The sequence below is a fragment of the Sceloporus occidentalis genome, unplaced genomic scaffold (genome assembly GCF_023333645.1).
Source record: "Sceloporus occidentalis isolate IW3139 unplaced genomic scaffold, rSceOcc1.0.p SCAF_189, whole genome shotgun sequence".
NCBI classification, from domain to species: domain Eukaryota; kingdom Metazoa; phylum Chordata; class Lepidosauria; order Squamata; family Phrynosomatidae; genus Sceloporus; species Sceloporus occidentalis.
In genome coordinates, this window is record NW_028317169.1 from 209523 (window position 1) to 228059 (window position 18537).

At 39.5% G+C, this 18537-nt stretch overlaps 1 protein-coding gene across 3 annotated transcripts; it reads left to right on the forward strand.

Annotated features, from left to right (window-relative positions):
- Positions 1–514: 514 nt before the first annotated feature.
- Positions 515–17837, forward strand: LOC149278420 (endophilin-A3-like). Of its 3 annotated transcripts, none has more exons than XM_089501962.1 (9): positions 515–580; positions 5656–5728; positions 6850–6993; positions 7538–7671; positions 9479–9637; positions 11128–11231; positions 12416–12540; positions 14470–14512; positions 17639–17837. In XM_089501962.1, exons 1-9 carry the CDS (start codon positions 572–574, stop codon positions 17835–17837), a joined length of 990 nt encoding a protein of 329 aa, XP_089358088.1. In that variant the 5' UTR covers positions 515–571. The 3 variants fall into 3 exon arrangements, with proteins under 3 accessions (XP_089358088.1, XP_089358090.1, XP_089358089.1); XM_089501964.1 differs by lacking the exon at positions 14470–14512 and adding an exon at positions 13256–13262 and having other exon boundaries at positions 12416–12530; positions 17632–17837; XM_089501963.1 differs by lacking the exon at positions 14470–14512 and having other exon boundaries at positions 17632–17837.
- The last annotated feature ends 700 nt before the right edge of the window (positions 17838–18537 follow it).

An 18537-nucleotide genomic window follows, 5' to 3' on the forward strand; every position in this document is an offset into this window, starting at 1 on the left:
TTGTTAGTTACAAGTTTAAATAATGAAGATGTATGGATTATTTTAAGCCATGGCTTCTGAAACCCCTAAAGCCAAGGTGTACGGTAGTTGTGATGGGGTTATGTGTACAATTTATTTAAATGTCTTTGGTAATTTATTACGCTAAATAATTCCTACTCTGTGTCCTTGGTGTTGTCTGTAGTGCGAACAAAAAAGTGTGAGAATAAACAAGCCAGTGTGTGTGTAGGGACAAGGTTTTGAAAAGCTAAGAAACCTTCAATATCCTAAAACGCTATAATCTGCATAAAAGTAAGATCTGTATCATATGACAGAGAATAAAGAATGCACTATTATTCTACAGCAGGGATTGTAGATACAATGAATGGTACCGTTATGCTGGAAAGTACTACCAGTAACACCATCAATACAACGAAAACACACTAGTGAGAACAGTTCATGTGGAATTATTTGTTTTAGGGGCTGCTTCACGTTCACGCATGTTCATGTTTTTTATTTTTATTTTCTCTGACAGCTTTTAAGTGAAAAAATTAGCGGAGTAGAAGGAACAAAACTTGATGATGATTTCCAAGAGATGGAAAGGGTAAGACTAAGTAATTTCCCTTATACTACCATTCAACAACTTGTCTTATGTCTATTTTCTCCAGTTATGAAAAAAATGTGGACGAGTAGGATGAATTGACAGGTAAAAACAAATACTACAAATAATATCTTAAATATAGCTGCGTGCAGCAATGCAGGTGGCCAAGCCTGGCGGCTGAGCTTCAGATATTGCAGACACGCAGAGCCCTAGCAAATGTCTAGTGTTGCGGCGGTAAAGAAGGTTTATGTGAGGCCATGAAGCTTGAGCCTATAGGAGTATCGGCCCACTGCAGATTTGTAGAATTTGTGGGAATTTGAGGAGTTTTGGTGCATCGGTTTCAGATATAGTGAATTCTGAGTGCAATATGGTGGCCACAATGTGACTGACAAAGTTTTATATAACTAAAAATAGCACCCCCTAGGTTTCCACTGAGTGCCGACATTTTGGGTATTAGCACCAGAGAGCTGTAGAGATTTGTGTGGTTTTTGGTTGTATTTGTTTTTCAAGACGGCCCCACCTACAGGTGACCTTTGACCCTCAATTTACTTTGTGGCACCCATATAGAGTTATATAATGGTACTTATAGTTGCTTCTGACACTTTCAGCAGCATTTTAATGACATGTGACAGATGCTATAGGCAAGTGTTCATGCTCGCTGCGCAATTGTCTTGCATCTGGCACTTTTTGGCATGGAAGCAGCAAAGGTAATGTTTGCAAAAATGTGGTTGTGTTCTGAGCAACAGTTAAAGAGCAGTAGTCAATTGAATTTAGAGAGTGTTGCAACCGAGCGACTTGTCTTGAACAAATCTGGTAGGGTAAAGTTCTCACAGTAAGTATTAGGTGTGTGAGTTGAGTGGTTGAGGAGAAGAAGATTGAGTGAAGTGAAAAATTGAAGACTAAAAAAAAATATTGGTTTAAGACCATGTGACCTAGGAGGTAAAAATCGCTGTTGCAGAAGGTCACTATAGAGAAATACAAAATGGCTGCCACAGGAAGCGTCAGAGAATGGCGGCCATATTTTAGGTACTGGTGCACATCAGAGAGCTGTAGATTTTTGATGATTTTGGTGATTTTAGCATGTTGTTCATTTTCGAGACAGCACCCCCTACAGGTGACCTTTTCCCCTCAAATGATATTGGGGCACCCATATCGTTATGTGATGTTGGTTGTGATTGGTTATAATAAGGTTAATTAGCAGTGCAGGGACAGATTTTGCAATTGACACGAGGCCAATGGCATTTTGGTGGACTGTACTGCTTAAGTTTTGATGGAACAACTTGCATATTGAACACATTTGATAGAGGAGGTGACTGAGGTTAAGTGCGCTAATTTGCAAGAAATTGTGAGCAGCGGTTTATGAGAGGAAGTCAATTAAAGTTTAACGAGAAATTGAATATAGGAGGCGCAATTGCAGAGCAAGAGATTTCTGTTGAACCATGACAAGGGTGATGGTGTGAAGTAGAGGACTGCATTGGGAGGCGGGTCCCGCGGAACCCACCAGAAAACATGCGGGCGGTCTTGCTGGGGCTGCGGGCGGGAGCGGGCGGTCAGGCACAGCACCTGCGGGTCCCGGTAATCCTGCGCAGTCCCGCAAGGCTGCCTTCTCGCTGCTCCATTACAGTGTATTTTATCTTACTCTGTCCAGGAACAAAATGGAGTCACGTGATGTGACGTCACTTCCTGTGACTCCGCCTTGTTCCTGGGCGGAGCAAGAGAAGAGACGCTGTGAGGGAACAACTCGAGGTCAGCCTTGCGGGACTGCTCGGGAAATCAGGTAAGGAGGCAGGCGTGATTGGCCACAAATGTGGCGGGAGCGGGCGGGATTGGCCATAAATGTGGCGGGAGCGGGCAGGAGCAGAACACCCACATTGCGGGAGCAGGCAGGAGCGGGATTAAAAACAGCGGGAGCGGGATTAAAAAAGCAGTCCTGCGCAGGGCTCTAGTGTGAAGCTACTGTGAACGTTTCCCATCTATAGCTCTGGTGGTTGCAGAGAAGAAGATTGTTGAAGTTGGTGAAAAATGCATGATTAAAGAAAGTCAGGGGCCCAAGATTATCTAGCATTGGTAACAATTGAATTTTGGTACAGCGGTTCAAAAGTTATTGCAGTTTAACCCCTTCAGGACCGGGATTTTTAAGATAGGGTGTCGCTAAAGGACCGGAGCCGTTTTTGTGTTTTTGCCATGTCTTTCTTCAACTGTAATTTCTCTCTTATCAATTGGTGCACCCACACAAATCATATATTGTTTTTTTCAGCACAAGTAGGGCTTTCATTTGAAAGTAAGCTGGGTAGTACATTGTTTTGTTTGAAAAAAAGTGGGGAAAAAATGAAAAAAAAACGCATTTTTTTTACAGTTTTGTATACATACAAATTGTACACACATTAAACCAATGGGAAAAAATTATCCCAAATATATTCATTAACTTGTCCTGATTTGGAAACCACCCAACATGGCCAGGATTTTTATCTATTTTGACCAGTATAGGGCAAATATTGCAAGGCATGCATCACGTTTTTGAAATGTAATTTTTTTCAAATTTGGCATGGTAGTCTAATAACTGCAATAGTTGTCACAAATACTGATTATCCCCCCAAAATTATATGTTTATGAAAAGTAGATAAGTCAAGGTGTACAACTAGGGTCATTTTGACACTTTTCAAACAGGGATTTTATCGCCAATTGCTGCCAAATTTTGAGGTATTTTTATATTTTTGGGGTTTTTTTTGCATATGTTGCAATGTTGCTTTAGATTTTATATTATATTTTGTATAGAATATGTGCAACTGCAGAACAAAACACCAAATTGTGTTCACCAACATCCCCCGGTTCCAACAAGGCCTCACATGCATGGTTCATGCATTTTTTGAGGAAGCTATGAGGGCAAAACTGGAACATGCGCATTTTCGTTTTCACATTTGGAATTTTCAGAAATTGGTTTCCTGGGCCCATATCCCATTTGGGACATTTTGGAAGCCCCCTGCTGTAAATTACCCCATAAAAGTATATATTTATGAACAGTAGACAAGACAAGGTGTTCAACTAGGGTAGTTTTGACAGTTTTCAGCTAGCCTTTTCTTCACTGATGTCTGCCAAAGTTCACGGAAATTTTTTTTTATTGCGTTTTTAACAAATACATTTCAATGTTAAAATGTATTTCTTGCACAGCATATGTGCAACAGTGGAAGAAAGCACCACATTTTGTTCACCAACACCCCCCGGTTCCAACACGGCCTCACATGCATGGTTCATGCATTTTTTTAGGAAGCCATGAGGCCATAACTGGAACATGCGCAAGTTTTCAGAAATTGGTTTCCTGGGCCCATATCCCATTTGGGACATTTTGGAAGCCCCCCCACTGTAAATTACCCCATAAAAGTATATATTTATGAACAGTAGACGAGTCAAGGTGTTCAACTAGGGTTTTCAGCCAGCCATTTCTTCACTGATGTCTGCCAAACTTCACAGGGAAATTATTTTATTGCGTTTTTAACGCATACATTTCAATGTTGCAATTTATTTCTTGCACAGCATATGTGTAACACTGGAAAAAAACACCACATTTTGTTCACCAACCCCCCCCCGGTTCCAACAAGGCCTCACATGCATGGTTCATGTATTTTTTGAGGAAGCTATGAGGGCAAAACTGGAACATGTGCATTTACATTTTTTTAAATATTTTTTTTCATCAGATTACTTGTAAGTGACAGGTTTAGGCCGCTGACATCAATCAGGGAAACCGATCAATAATCAGCGACTTAAAATGTCACCGACAAGTGATCAGGTAATAATTATGATTTTTTCATTTATTAATAATTTGTGTTTTTTCATAATTACCCTAGATGACCCCTCTCTCTTTGTAGAGCAGGGTCATCCGTGGGCTGCCATAATGATCCGATCACTCCTATTGGCCAGGAGTGATCTGATCAGCCCAGCATTTGACCTGGAAGCACGCTGGACTTTCAGGTCAGTGCTGTTATTTTTTTTTTATTATTATTATTATTTTATTATTTTTTTTTAATTTATTTATTTTTTAAATTTTTTTTTTATTTTTTTACATTTTTACCCCAAGCTTGTGGGGACTAATATTAACCCCTGCAATGCTGCGATGGGGGTCATACACAATCGCAGCATTGAAGGGGTTAATTGAGGAAGAGGGGGGTAGGGGTTAACTGAGGAAGGGTGGGGGTGGGGGAGGTCTGGTCTCCACACTCATGTGGAGACCAAAGAACCCTGTCTCCCTGTCCCTGAAGCTGCCTCTGGCAGCTGGGACACAATCTCCAATAGACTGGAGATTGTAGGGGAGGAGTCTCTCTGATCAGTCCTACAGGACTGATCAGAGGACTTCTGGGGGCTCGTTTTTGCTGTTGCTGGTCTGCCTGGGCTTCCAGGCAGACCACCAGCAGCAGAACCCCCTAAAAAACGGGAATAAACCCCTTCAATGCCGCGATCGCGGCATTGAAGGGGTTAACGTTGCACTGACGCTCTCATGGAGCGATCAGGCAGCAGGGGGGTGTTGGGTCAGGTCCCCACACTTGTGTGGGGACCCATTCAATACCCCCCCACCCTTCCCTGAAGCTGCCTGTGGCAGCTGAAACCGCGATTGCAGATTTTTCTGCAATCGCAGTTTCCGCCTAGAGAATCACTCCGTGGGAGTGATCGTGGGCTTGGGGGCGGGCTTAGACAGGCTGTGCAGCAGCGCCCCCACGATCACCGCGATTGTGGTGATGTGGGGGCGTTTTTTGGAGGAGACATACCTGGTACGTCCCGGTCTACCGGTGACTGTTAACCAGGAAGTACCAGGTACGTCCCGGTACTGAAGGGGTTAAAGAAAAACTTCTGAATAATAATAATCTGAGCAATAACAATAGGTCCAAGTTGGCTACAGTTTGAACCACATTGGTATGCTTGGCTCTTGTAGTTCCTCATGTGAAAGCTTAGATATAAAAATAAATAAAAAAAACCACAAAAACTGAAATAATGCTTTATTTAATCAAACGCAAGGCCTCCCAAATGTGGGACTGTTTTTTTATGGGTATTGTTAAAATCTTGTCTAATATTTTCTTTTCTATTTTTAGAAAATTGAAATCACAAATAAGATTGTTGCGGAATTGCTGTCTAAAACAACCGAATACTTGCAGCCAAACCCAGGTAAATGAGCGGTGCACCATGTTTTTGTCTGGCCTTTGTTTACACTCCCTATTCTGCATAACCTGACCCACATCACAGTACCACGAACTATATCACACTGGAAGTATAGTTTAGTTTTGTATTGGCACTGGATGAGATATCAGTGTTAATCAGCTGTTAAGTCAGTTAAGTCAGTTAGTATATAATTAAAGAGGAGCTCCTACCGTTTTATGTTACCAGTATAAAATTAAAAATACGTTTTCAAAAATAGTGTGCTGGTTTTTAAAAAAAAAAAGAAAAAATAGTGTTTTCAGACATTTCAGACATTTGTATGTGTTTTAGTTCTCTTAGTTAGCATCCTGAATCCATATCATACAGCCTGTGGGAAATAGAAGAATGGCTCAATTTTAATTACCCAGAGAGACACCCTGACTAATGGACAGACTTTATTAGCGTTGCCATAAAGCATTCAGCTTAGTGTGGTGAGCAGGAAAAGTCATCAAAATATCACATGCCTGACAATGTCAGCCTCCAGGTCTGTACATAAGAGGTTTATTGGAACAAAAGGGAAAAAAAAAAAAAAAAAAAAATTTTGACAATGCCAGCCTACATCACTGTGGACAGCACTGAACATACTTCAGAGTTGGAACCCACCTCTGTATTTTTGCCAGTCTCGGGTCTTTAGGGTGCGGCCAGGACTGCCAATGATGTCAGGGGAGCGGTCTCGTGATGTCGGTGGGAGGTCTCGCTGACATCGGGGGCGTGCCAAGACCCCGCGCCCGCAACCCAGAGGATTCGGGTCTTGACCCGGAGAAGCAGTGCTTCACCCGGCAATCTCCGTGTCTTCAGCTCTCTTTTCATGGTTGTTTTTATATATATTTTTTGTTATAGACCGTATTGCAACAGTTTGAACCCTGTTGGTGAGATCTCTGAACTTTAGAATATTATGATTGCTTTGGAGGACTAGATATTCACCTTAACCCTCTCATCAATCAATGGGTGCCATCCAATGCCAATAATATTTGTGACTAGGATGCATTCTGGTTAAGATTGGTTTATGATTTTCTAAAAACAGAATATTATTGATTAAGTAAATACAAAAATGTGCATTATTATAGAAATTGCTAAATATATTTTTTCAGCATACAGAGCAAGGCTGGGAATGTTAAATACAATGTCAAAAATCAGAGGGCAAGTGAAAAACACTGGATATCCTCAGACAGAAGGGCTACTTGGAGACTGCATGTTGCGCTATGGGAGAGAATTAGGGGATGAATCTGAATTTGGTGAGTGGCTGCTTCTTAACCCTTTTATTCCCCAAACCCAGCAGGCAATGATCAATGCAGACAGGCACTAGGTACAGAATGGCTTTGTTTTCCCGTTACAATGTCCTTCAATTACATCATGTGAAATAAAATATTTGCTGTAGTTGATACCGCTAATGGATTCTGACCATGGGAATTATACTCTTGTAATTGATGTTGTTAAGCTTGATACACAGGAATCAAACTGATAGCAAACAAAGCTTATAATGGATTCATGTCAAAGTTCAAAGACACAGGCAGAAGAAATGATGCCAGCCACAGAGACATGTCTCCTGCATGTTTAATGCCGTTCTAGAAATGTAGAAGGCTAATAAATATATAGAGACAGCAGAGGACAACTCTGAACAGACAGGGGTGCATGGAGTTTGGATGGGCAGAACATTTACTTTTTTGTGGCTTGGAATGAATTAATCATTGTTGCTTCTGTAATCACAGATTGCTGAATGTATCCCTTTCACTTAGTCCGTAACACATATTAATTTGCCAATATCAATTGTTTCCATAGGAGGTGCTCTTCTTGAGGTTGGAGAATGCATGAAACAAATGGCAGAGGTGAAGGACTCTCTTGATATCAACGTCAAACAGAACTTCATTGATCCGCTGCAGTCCTTACAAGACAAGGACTTAAAAGAGATTATGGTTAGTGTTTCTAATATATGATATATTCATAGATTCAAAGTATATGGCAGCACTAGGTAGAATCTGACAAATCTATGTAGAATTAGAAACCAGAAGACCGCGTAATTTTTAGCAGTCCTAGAGATCAATATAAGACAGTATAAAGATTTAGGTATCAGCAGCAAAAATTTAGCAGCCATGACAGATTCGTTACTCAGATGTATCCAGTTTTGGAACCAGGAAGATGTTTTTTTCAGTAATCCAAAAAATGTAACCCTTACATTTTTCTAATATCTTTATCTTGGCCTTAGAGCATGCCTATTTATTTTGTATCTTTTTAGTTCTATTTATTTTATAACTCGAACAGATATCAGAAGAGGGATCGGTGCTGTATCCCTGCCATTTATGTCTTGTTATTGTGAGAGCCACAGCAGCTATGATGAAAAATTATGATGATAAATGATAAAGCCAACTACATGTTGGCAGGTTGTTTATGCTACTATGATTAATTTAATATTCTTATAGGGGACAATCTCTAAATTGTCTATATGCTGTTATTTTGTTAATAATCGGTTAAATCATCACATTCTTGTGCTTAGAACCTCTTTTTTAATTGAATTTCTATTATGTATATTTGTAGAGTTTTTGTTTAACACTTTCTAAAGTAACTAAATGTAGAATTAGGCGCATCATCCGTACTACTGTTTAATGTTAAAAACCCTTCCCAGAAAAAAATTCTATAATCCCGTCAAATGTTGCGCCTTTCATTTCTTTTGCTGGGAGCACTTCATTGTCATGAGATGCAAAATAAGGAACTCATAGGTTATTACTATATAGCCTAAAAACACAATTTTAATAAATTCAATAAAATGACATTTCTGCTAAGGCTTACTTGCGTACCATAGTATCTGCACAGTTGTAATTTTATCACAGAAGGCAAATTCTACCTTGCTTGGGAAATAATGGAAAGTGTTTTGCTCTAGTGACTCACTCTATCTAAAGAACCCTTACAATCATCTGGTTTATATAAACATGGCAGATAATCGTATAAATCACAACTATAGCCTGGATAATATCAAGTAACTGTTTACTTTGGACTGCTTGGTTCCCCCTGCAGAGAAGGTTATTGTAGTTCCAGATAAAGAAAAGGAAGAGAGGCACTATTTAGAGGTGCTGTTCCATTTAGACACAAAACCATTAATTGCACTCTCTAGCATGTTAAGTATTATAAGATATGAGAAACTGAATAGGGGCATGCAGTTACAGCGCCTGAATACAGCTATATATAGCATTATAAACAACCGATAATAAAATCCATCCATGGAATATTTGACTATTTAATAAAAACATCTAAAGATCCCAAAGTTAGCCAAAATGTGAAAATAAAATAAATCAGAAAAGGGAGAATATTATATACAAATACTATAGAACAAAACCAAGTCCCAATTGTCATCCCGTGAAAATAATTCAATTATGTCCTGTTTGTCAATACATGCCATTAATAATAAAAAATGTCAGCAGGACACAGTTTGTAAATAAAAATCAGTCCCACAATATTCAGTTTATCAAATCAGGAAAAACAGGGACCCCTTGTAAAATCTCCTGAATCAAGGGCTGCATGCTCCGAAACCAACCATTCTTTCCTCTGGCCTTGCACTTTTTTTAACATAAGAAATTTGCTTTTCTTTGATCATACAACATTTTTAAGAAACCTTTTCAGCTTTGATGGCAACAACCATGGGCGTCGGAAGCACTCTCTAGCCTCACCCTTCCCACGGCCCTGCTTCATAACACTCACCAATCACGCATATCTATTTTGGTTTTACAGTATCATTTGAAAAAGCTAGAGGGTCGGCGTTTAGATTACGATTACAAAAAGAAGCGGCACGGTAAGATCCCAGATGAAGAAATCCGACAAGCAGTTGAGAAGTTTGAAGAATCGAAAGAACTTGCAGAAAGAAGCATGTTTAATTTTTTAGAAAATGATGTAAGTATGTCATGCAGAAAATCTTGAAAACTTACTGATGAATATATTGATTAGACTGGTTTTGGATTGTAAGACATGCCATACCTATAGTACATTGATTTAATACATGTGTAATCCAGTGCTTAAAATAAAAAGAAAATTCACGTATCCAGACTAAAACGGTTTTGGATATTGAGAGCTGCAGATTCTACATTTTCACAGCTAGAAATCTATAAAACTGGTATGAGACTAAAAAATGACAACATGTTAATAGATTGACATCAGTGACATCAGAACTCCTTGAGGCTTGACAAATATACAGAGAGGGAATAAATCCCATGCACACAATGTAGCTCAATAATCTTGTTTTACATTGAAAAACACGCATTTTGCAATAATTAAGAAGATGGCTTATGCTGCCCTCTAAAGGATTTTGTTTAAACTGCAGCTCAAACGATGTAGGAAAATGTTACGAAATAGACTTGTGCATTTGGATTTGTACAAATTGTAATTTAATGAATACTCCTCGTGTGGAACAAATCTCATTTTTGAACAAAAAACCATTCTGAATTCCGGGCGTACTGAAATGTCCTGATATGACATTTGTTGCCCAAAAACAGAACGAAAAAAATTACTAGTGCATGCTATAAGGAAATCCATTGTAATTGAAAAACAATATTGCAACATGATGTGTTATGAATCACTAACACTAAAAGCCTACAGTGCATTACCACTGATTTAGTTCTATACTAAGAAATACAGTAATGTTAAGATAAGATAAGACTCACCAAGCTTGGGGTACTTTAATTTTATCTTAGTAATATACGGCCATATAGTGTTATGGAATCCCCAATATTGATACTAAGTGTTAAATAGTATTTACAGAATGAATCTGCTCGGTGTGGGCAAATTCCTTGCTATGTAAGGCACAAAATACCTCCAATTATTGTTTGATACATTTCCATCTGGTGTGGATAGTCCTACAGTTACACCTGCTGGATATACATTATTACAAATGTGGCATATATTTGCTAAATAGGACAGATAGCCTGGGCTTTCCCTTAGATATACACTCCCACACTCCTTAGTTATATATTTTTTTTTTACAGATATTTGGTTATGGACTGCTTAACCTCAAATTAAACCAATCTTGCTAGATAGTCCGTTTGAAAATAGTTGGAACAATCCTTTCAGTGTGATCCATGAATTTATTTTTTTATATTTATGTAAAAGCACCCAGGCCAGTAGCAGGAAAAGCATTGTGTGTGTTGGAATAAAGTAGGCAAAGCTATGTCAGTGTAGTTATATAGCATGTCATTACAGTACGGAAAAATGGATAGGCTGGATGGCTATCCTCGACAAATTCTGTGTTTGATTCTATGACATCATCAGAAGATGACCCTCTGTGATATCCTAGTCCTGACCTGTACTCGCCCCCCCTTCCCATCTGTTTATGAACACACTTTGTATCTGGAGGTTCTGGACCCTTACTTCCTATTCTACTTCCTCAGATAGAACAAGTAAGCCAGCTGGCTGTGTTGGTAGAAGCGGCATCAGACTATCATAGACAGACAGCTCAGATACTGGAGGAGCTTTACAGTAGGCTTTACAACAGGTAAGAAGAGAAGACAACCCTTCCATGGGGCCCAATCTTATTTGATTTTTCAAATCGCTACTGATTTGAATTTAATTCAAAAAGTCTTCAAAGATATTCAAAAATGTCTAATGGAAAGAGCACACAAATGAATATTGCTGTGTTGGTCACAGAGGAGGGAGTCTTAAGAAGTTTGTTATACCTTATTAAATCTGAAGGACCTCTGTGGTCTTGTACCGTTATTTCAAGGTTGCACAGTGCAAGAAGTCCTGAAAGTTTAGAAGCATTCGAATGAGACATTGACTAACGCTTTGTGACCAAGTTCCTCCTGAGGTGATGGAACAAACCTATGAAGGCAGGAGCACTTCACACTCGCACAACAAATGCATCCCCTCACACCTACTGGGTTTACTAATGAACTCCGCAGTATACCGGCCTTGAATATTTTTTACATATTGGTATCATAGCTACTTTAAAAAACAAAAACTTTTGATATATGTTGGATTTCTTTTGGAGATTGTCTACATCTGATATTATTGCAATTTATGCATTTTTATGAGATTGCAGGTTATTATTATTATTATTATCCTTTATTTCTTAAGAAAGAATAGTACACAGGGCTGTACGATCTAAATGGGGCAGTTAACACATACAGAGCAAATACACATTTACACATGAGTTGAAGACCCTTCCCATGAGCTTGCCATCATAGTTCCTAGCAAAAATGGTGGGCTTATGAGAGCCCAGTTTAGAATCTAACGGAATAGTATAGGTAATTGAGACCAAAAGAAGGGGGTGAAAAGAGGGAGTAGTAGCTCACTTGTTGCAGTAATTAGGGGAAAAGTGGTTTCAGGATGCCAACAAGGAAGTAAAAAGAAAATAAACAGGGATGTAACATTTTGCATCTCAAAATCATGGTTTACAGAGGGCTTGTGGTGTTTCGGGAAAGCTACAAGAGGGGAACTTGAGCGATGAATAAGGAATTTAAAGTAAATAAGACGAGAGGTTGTGGCTGTAGGAGGCCAGAGGGGATCAGGATGAAAGGAATGTGCATTTAAAAAGGTAAACAACATTTAACCAAAAAGAAAAAAAAATGTCCCCAGAATACATATTTGGTACATATACAAGAAAATGTGCATAAAAGAGAAAAATATGAATTAACCTTTATGGGCTAGCTAGCTCATAGTGTTCTTTTCTACTCCCAGAATCAATACAGCATCCAGTCGCCCTAGGCGGGAATTTCATCCGACATCGATAATCTCAACCTTGGAATCTACTGAAAAGCTGCAATATAATGGTATTTCCTTCAATCCGTCGACGGCATCATCAGGTAAAAATCGCATTTAGTGATTTTCTAGGAGAAAACATGTATGAAATGGAAATGGTGCCATCAGTGCAAACAGCCAACAGGGCTGAATCTCTCCTCCAAAGAAAGGAATACTTGATCGCACTTACCGGAAAGGAATACTTGATCGCACAATCAGGCATTCCTTATATAACAGTCTATTGGTGCTCGAATGAAGGCTTTTTCAGTTTTAGATACATCTGTTAGAATAAATAAGATGTTTTGTTTCCTCTTCAGCTTCATGAGGCTAGAATACATAAAATATACAAATAAACTCTCAGTAGTCACACCACATAACAGTACACACGGCCTGGATGGGTTTATATACTTGATCTTTAAAGTAACACTCTAAATGTCCTGGCACCGCTATTAAAGTACTCTGTGGGTAACCCTAAACCTCTTAGTACTTTAACCCCTTAAGGACAGCTGTTTTGTATTACCATATTTGCTCGATTATAAGACCAGGTTTTTTTCAGAGCAAATGCTCTGAAAAATTCCCCTCGTCTTATATTTTTGGTCGTCTTCTAATCAGACCTAAAATAGAGCGCTGCAGGGGACGTGGATCCCCCTCTCTGGCAGCCTCTGCGGGCACTTCCTCTGGGGGCTTCTATGACGGAGCCCCGGCCTGACATGACCTTCCGGTGCTCCATCATAGAAGCCCCAATCTGCGTGCACTTCCGCTGGGGCTTCTATGACAGAGCCCCGGCGTGACATGACCTTCTGGTGCTCAGTCATAGAATCCCTGGTGGAACTAATGGGCAGCAGAGGTTGTCTATGCGCAGCGCGCAGACCTCCACCAGCTGCCCCCACTAGACACCAGGGAGTCTGAAGTACAGGGGACAAGTCTGGGGAAGCATTGGTAAGTCGGGGGGGGGGGCAGAGTGGCATACATGCGGTTAAAAGGCATTACTATAGGCAGAGTGGCATGTAGGGGTTAAAATGCATTTCTGTAGGAAGAGTGGCATATAGGGGGTTAAAAGGCATATCAGGGAGGCAGAGTGGCATATCAGGCATATAAGTGGGTATAAGGCATATCTGGGGGCAAGCCTGGGAGCGGATGTGCATAACTGGGGGGAAGGTTGGCACATAAAAGAACTAAAACCAAAAAAAATCATTTTTCTCCATCATAGTTTTTATTACAAAAATTAATATTTACTAGTAAAACATTTTTCCTATAGTATGTAGTCTTATATTCACGCTTTATCTTTTTTCCGAAATTATTATTAAAACTGACGGCTCGTCTTATAATCAGGGTCATCTTATAATCGAGCAAATAATGTAATTTTTTTACCCTTTGTGACAATGGCTGTTTTAACATTTCTGCGGTGTTCATGTTTAGCTGTACAATTTTCTTCTTTCATTTACTGTACCCACACAAATTTTATATTGTTTTTTCAGGACAGGAAGGGCTTTCTTTACCTGTATTTTTAACATATTTAATTTACTATAAAATATGCTGAAAAAAAACACTTTTATTTGAAAAACCTTTTACTTAGCTAAAAAGCTAATGATAACTAGATAGTATTTTAACTCTTTCCATGCACTAATTCTACTACCAGCCTTTGTCAAACTTTTTGGTAGTCATTTGTTTGCGTCCCCACACACACACACACACACTTACTCCAGGTATGAATATACAGCTCCTGGTATATGTCCCTGTCAAACAAAATCCCAATATATGTTCGGTATCTTCTCCTGAGAACAGTGATACCACCCATGCGTGGGTTTGTTTGGGGGCCAAAGGGCCACATTTGGTAGGTGTGCATTTTTCAATGTTGAAATGCTCATAGGTCCTTGTTTGTGTTGCTGAATGCCTTTATATTGAGGCACTTCAGCAACACAAATATTTAAAGGGATCAGGCACCTACAATGTGCATTAAAGTGCATATGATGGCTGAAGTGTTCCTTGTAGAGTTTTTATTACACAGATAACAGCACGCACATGTGCCAGGAATCTGTTCCAGAAGTGTTCTCACAGCTACTTTTTTGCTTTCATAGAAAGCTGAGAAAGGCATTTGTCTTGTTGAAGTGCTTTGTGGCATGTTTCTGGATATTAGACAAATCACAGAGCCGTTTCGGTGTTACCCATTTCCTGGCTTCCCGTGTTCAGTTAGACTCGTGCCCGGATTGCCACAAGTTCTATGTTTTCAGATGGGGCGTTAAAGGCTTCAGGAGGATAATAGCTTTGTTGGTTTGGCAAATGACCCAGATTTAGTCAAAATACAAATTCTAAGCCCGATGGTAGTCAAATTTCATGCGCTAAACTCAGGAAATGAGAACTGCAAATAAAAATGATGATAATCTGACAAAAATATAATTTATCATGTTAGCGGAGTGTGTAGACATGTGGCCTTGTACATTATACTATTAGAAGACATGAGCTAACGTGGAGTGGATTCTATGCTGTTACAAAACAAAAAAGTTAATGCAAACTTCTAGAGTCATCCATTGTAAAATGTGGATTTTAGCACTGCAATCACAAAATGAGTTGTTTTTCTTGGGGAAAACCTCTGTGTATTCCAGTGATAAGAATAATTCAACATGTCTATCAATGTAGCTTCATTCAAATATTACGAATAAGGTAGAGATGTTCTTGGTGTAGGGAAAATGGTCAAATCTCCAAAGTTGTATTTTTGTTTTTCAATGCAAATTGGTGCACAGATAGTTACTGGTTTAGAAAATGACACCTTTTATTCGGATTTTACACACACACCCCCTCTACTGAAACAAGGAAGAATAAACAGAAAGAAAAGTTCCTGCACATGCACAGTAACACTCGTTAAAATCGGTGGGAGTAACAGCAGTCAATAATACTGAAACCTCAGTGTTAACATACATATAGTTTACTTCGATTTTAAGTGAGAGAATCAACACGTCATTTGTCCTGTACAGTACACAGTAAAACCTGTTACAGAACTGCTGTAATCCCCCATATCCCGCAGGGCCGCACTATGAGCGATACCTAAATGTATTAAGCCGTAATACACCCGCTAGTGCAGATCGTTTGCTTCACATAACTTACCTGGGAGCACCCGATAAGGCTAAGCCACATGGCTCCCAAGCTTCTGGCATTAGTATGTAACCTAATTTTAGTTGGGCCCTTATATTTTTTCCTTTTGAAGCCACATTCTGTAACTTCAATATAGAATGCCCGCTCTGATTTACAGACAGTAAAATACGTTATGAGACCAAAACGGACTCCAGTATATACCGTATTGGCTCGGATATAGGCCGCACCCTAAAAGTTAGGTGCTTTTTTAAAGAAAAAAATGTCTTAGTAAAAACAAAACAAAAAAAACCAACACTTAGTGGAACAGATATGCTGCCACTCTATTCCCCCCCTAAGATATGCACTCTGCCCCCGAGATGTGCTGCCACTCGGCCCCCAAGAGGTCCCCCCCCCCCAGACTTATCGGTGCAGACTCCCCAGGGTCTTGCAGGGCCAGCGGGGGACAGCTACGCAGTACGTGTATTGAACTTCCAGTGCTGGCACTTCCGCCGTGGGAAGTTCCGGCAAGGAAGATTGTTAGCGTACATCGCACAGACGTTCACCGGCTGCGGCGATGCAAACGTTAACAACCTCTCGCTGCCGGCACGTCTGCACGATGTGCTTTAACAATCTCCCTTGCCGGGACTCCCCCCGTGGGAATTCCCGGCAAGGGAGATCGTTAAAGCACATTGCCGGTGAACGTCTGTGCGATGCGGTTAGACAACCTCCCGTGCCGGCAATCCCCCATTGAAAGTTATGGCAGGGGAGGCTGTCTCAGGGTATCAGAGAGTAGGATGCAGGTCCCTTGCACCGCTGCGGGGGATCTGTATCCTAACCCTGCATGTCCCGGGCGTCGGGCACTAGACCCGGAATATAGGCCGCACCCCCACTTTAAAGACTTAAAGTGGGGGGGGGAGTGCGGCCTATATTCGAGCCAATACGGTATTTTACACATGGATCTGTTATGCTCCTTCCATTTTAGTAACATATTTGCTACAAAAAAAAAGACCACCTCAGAATAGCAAGGATTTGTACAAATGCAATACAATACACTACAGCCGGGATTAACTATTAGACAGGGCAGGAAATGTGAGTGCTAATCGTACTTAGGAACTCTGGGTTTTACCTGGATTCTGTGGGTGAACCACTGCTTCTAGATTTCTATACCAGTAAGGCTTTATCATTCGTTATTAAAGCAAACAACAAGTTTCTTTCTCACCAGTTTAACAGTGATAGACACATTCATTACCATTTGTAAAACAGAAAGATGAGTTTGTTAAAATGTTCTAGTTCACCTCAACCTGTAGACAAAGCTGGGGTTTAATGAAACAGATTTTGTCCTAAATGTAACAAATTGCTGTTTAGGTTGATTACACTGAATTAGAAATCGAGAACAATCTCTGTATTCACCTCTTATAATATTGTAACAGTGCTACGGAATCTGCTGGGCTACATAAATAAATGTAATGTAATCGATAGGTTTTAAATTTAATTTGAAAGGCTCTGTCCAATGGCAGAAGTGTCTGTCATGTTTACTTCAAACATATATACAGTTGGTCTTCATGGTATCGTTCAACGTGTTATATCTTTAATATCCAGTCTCACACCCTGTCAATGTCCCCGTAACTTCTCTGCCAACTGCTTCCGTGTCCCTGTCTCCTTTCCCGCAGCTCCACTTCTTCTCTTGCATCTCCTTGTTCTTCTGTCTTTGTCTGCTTCTCCCCATGTCTTCTTTCCTGGTTTGTGTCTCTGTAAATCAGGCCGCCCGGTGCATTTCTGCGTACATAAGTGCATGCGCTAAAACTAAACTAAAGAATGGCCAAAGGAAAGGCACAGCTTCACAATGGAACGTTAGACTTCATAACACTGTTAATGACGGATTGGCTAAAACACAGTAAATCATTCAAAAGCATGTTACACATATATATATATATATATTAACCAATTAATGCACCCCCCAGTGCTCTCTCATCATATATTATATATTTATATATATATATATATATATATATATATATATATTAGAAACAATTACATGATATTTTATTTTCTTAGACACTTAAAGGCTCTGTATAATCTCTTTCTAGGTTCAAGTGTACATTTTGACCAACCTTGCTGCAAAGCACTTTATGACTTTGATCCAGAAAATGAAGGGGAACTTGGATTTAAGGAAGGTGACATCATTACTTTAACCAACCAAATTGACGAAAACTGGTTTGAAGGTATGGTCAACGGGGAGTCTGGATTCTTTCCCATTAATTACGTTGAGGTCATGGTTCCACTTCCTCAATAAACAAGAGACTGACTCAACATGACAATTAGCCATGTGTGAATGGACTCAGTATTCCGTATGTGGCATTCCGTGAACGCTACTCAACTGAATTAAAATCTTTAAAATGTGTCATGTGTTTTTATGTATTTATTTCATTTTTTATGAAAACATTGGCTGTGTTTTTTGCTCTGTTTTATGTCAACCTGTACTGTCTTGTTCTATAAATGACAGCGTATTTGTGAAAATTCCATAACAAGGAACTTTTTTTTAGTTCTGATGCCATCTTACAATATCCGAAGTGGACCTGTCAAATGTATGTAACACCACACAAGTTCCTCTATACCATTGCCATCCCAAGCAGTGATATACATGCATGTGTGTACTTTAAACAGCGACCGGTCCGCTTTAAACAACGAAAGGATGTTAATGGTTTATGTCCTTAATTAAAACCATGTTTAACTGTGAATAATTTGATACACATTGCACAATATTTGTGAAAATCAATGTCATAATATTGTAAATTGTATAACGTAAAATGTTATGTCTACCTGACCAAATATATATTAAATACAAATACATTGCCTAACATTTTCAGATCACTTTTTAATTCCATACTTAAATGCAATGTATTGAATAGTGTTTAAATACAACTTAGGATATCTCACAAGGTTGTAATTTAAAAGCTTACGTACACAGATTTACAGCTAACTGCATACTGTGA

What these genes read in the sequence shown, in the direction of transcription:
- LOC149278420 (XM_089501962.1), top strand. An exon ending in TACAGTAGGCTTTACAACAG is followed by an intron (nt 11,232 to 12,415) that starts GTAAGAAGAGAA and finishes TTCTACTCCCAG; the next exon opens with AATCAATACAGCATCCAGTC. An exon ending in TCCGTCGACGGCATCATCAG is followed by an intron (nt 12,541 to 14,469) that starts GTAAAAATCGCA and finishes TTCCTTGTAGAG; the next exon opens with TTTTTATTACACAGATAACA.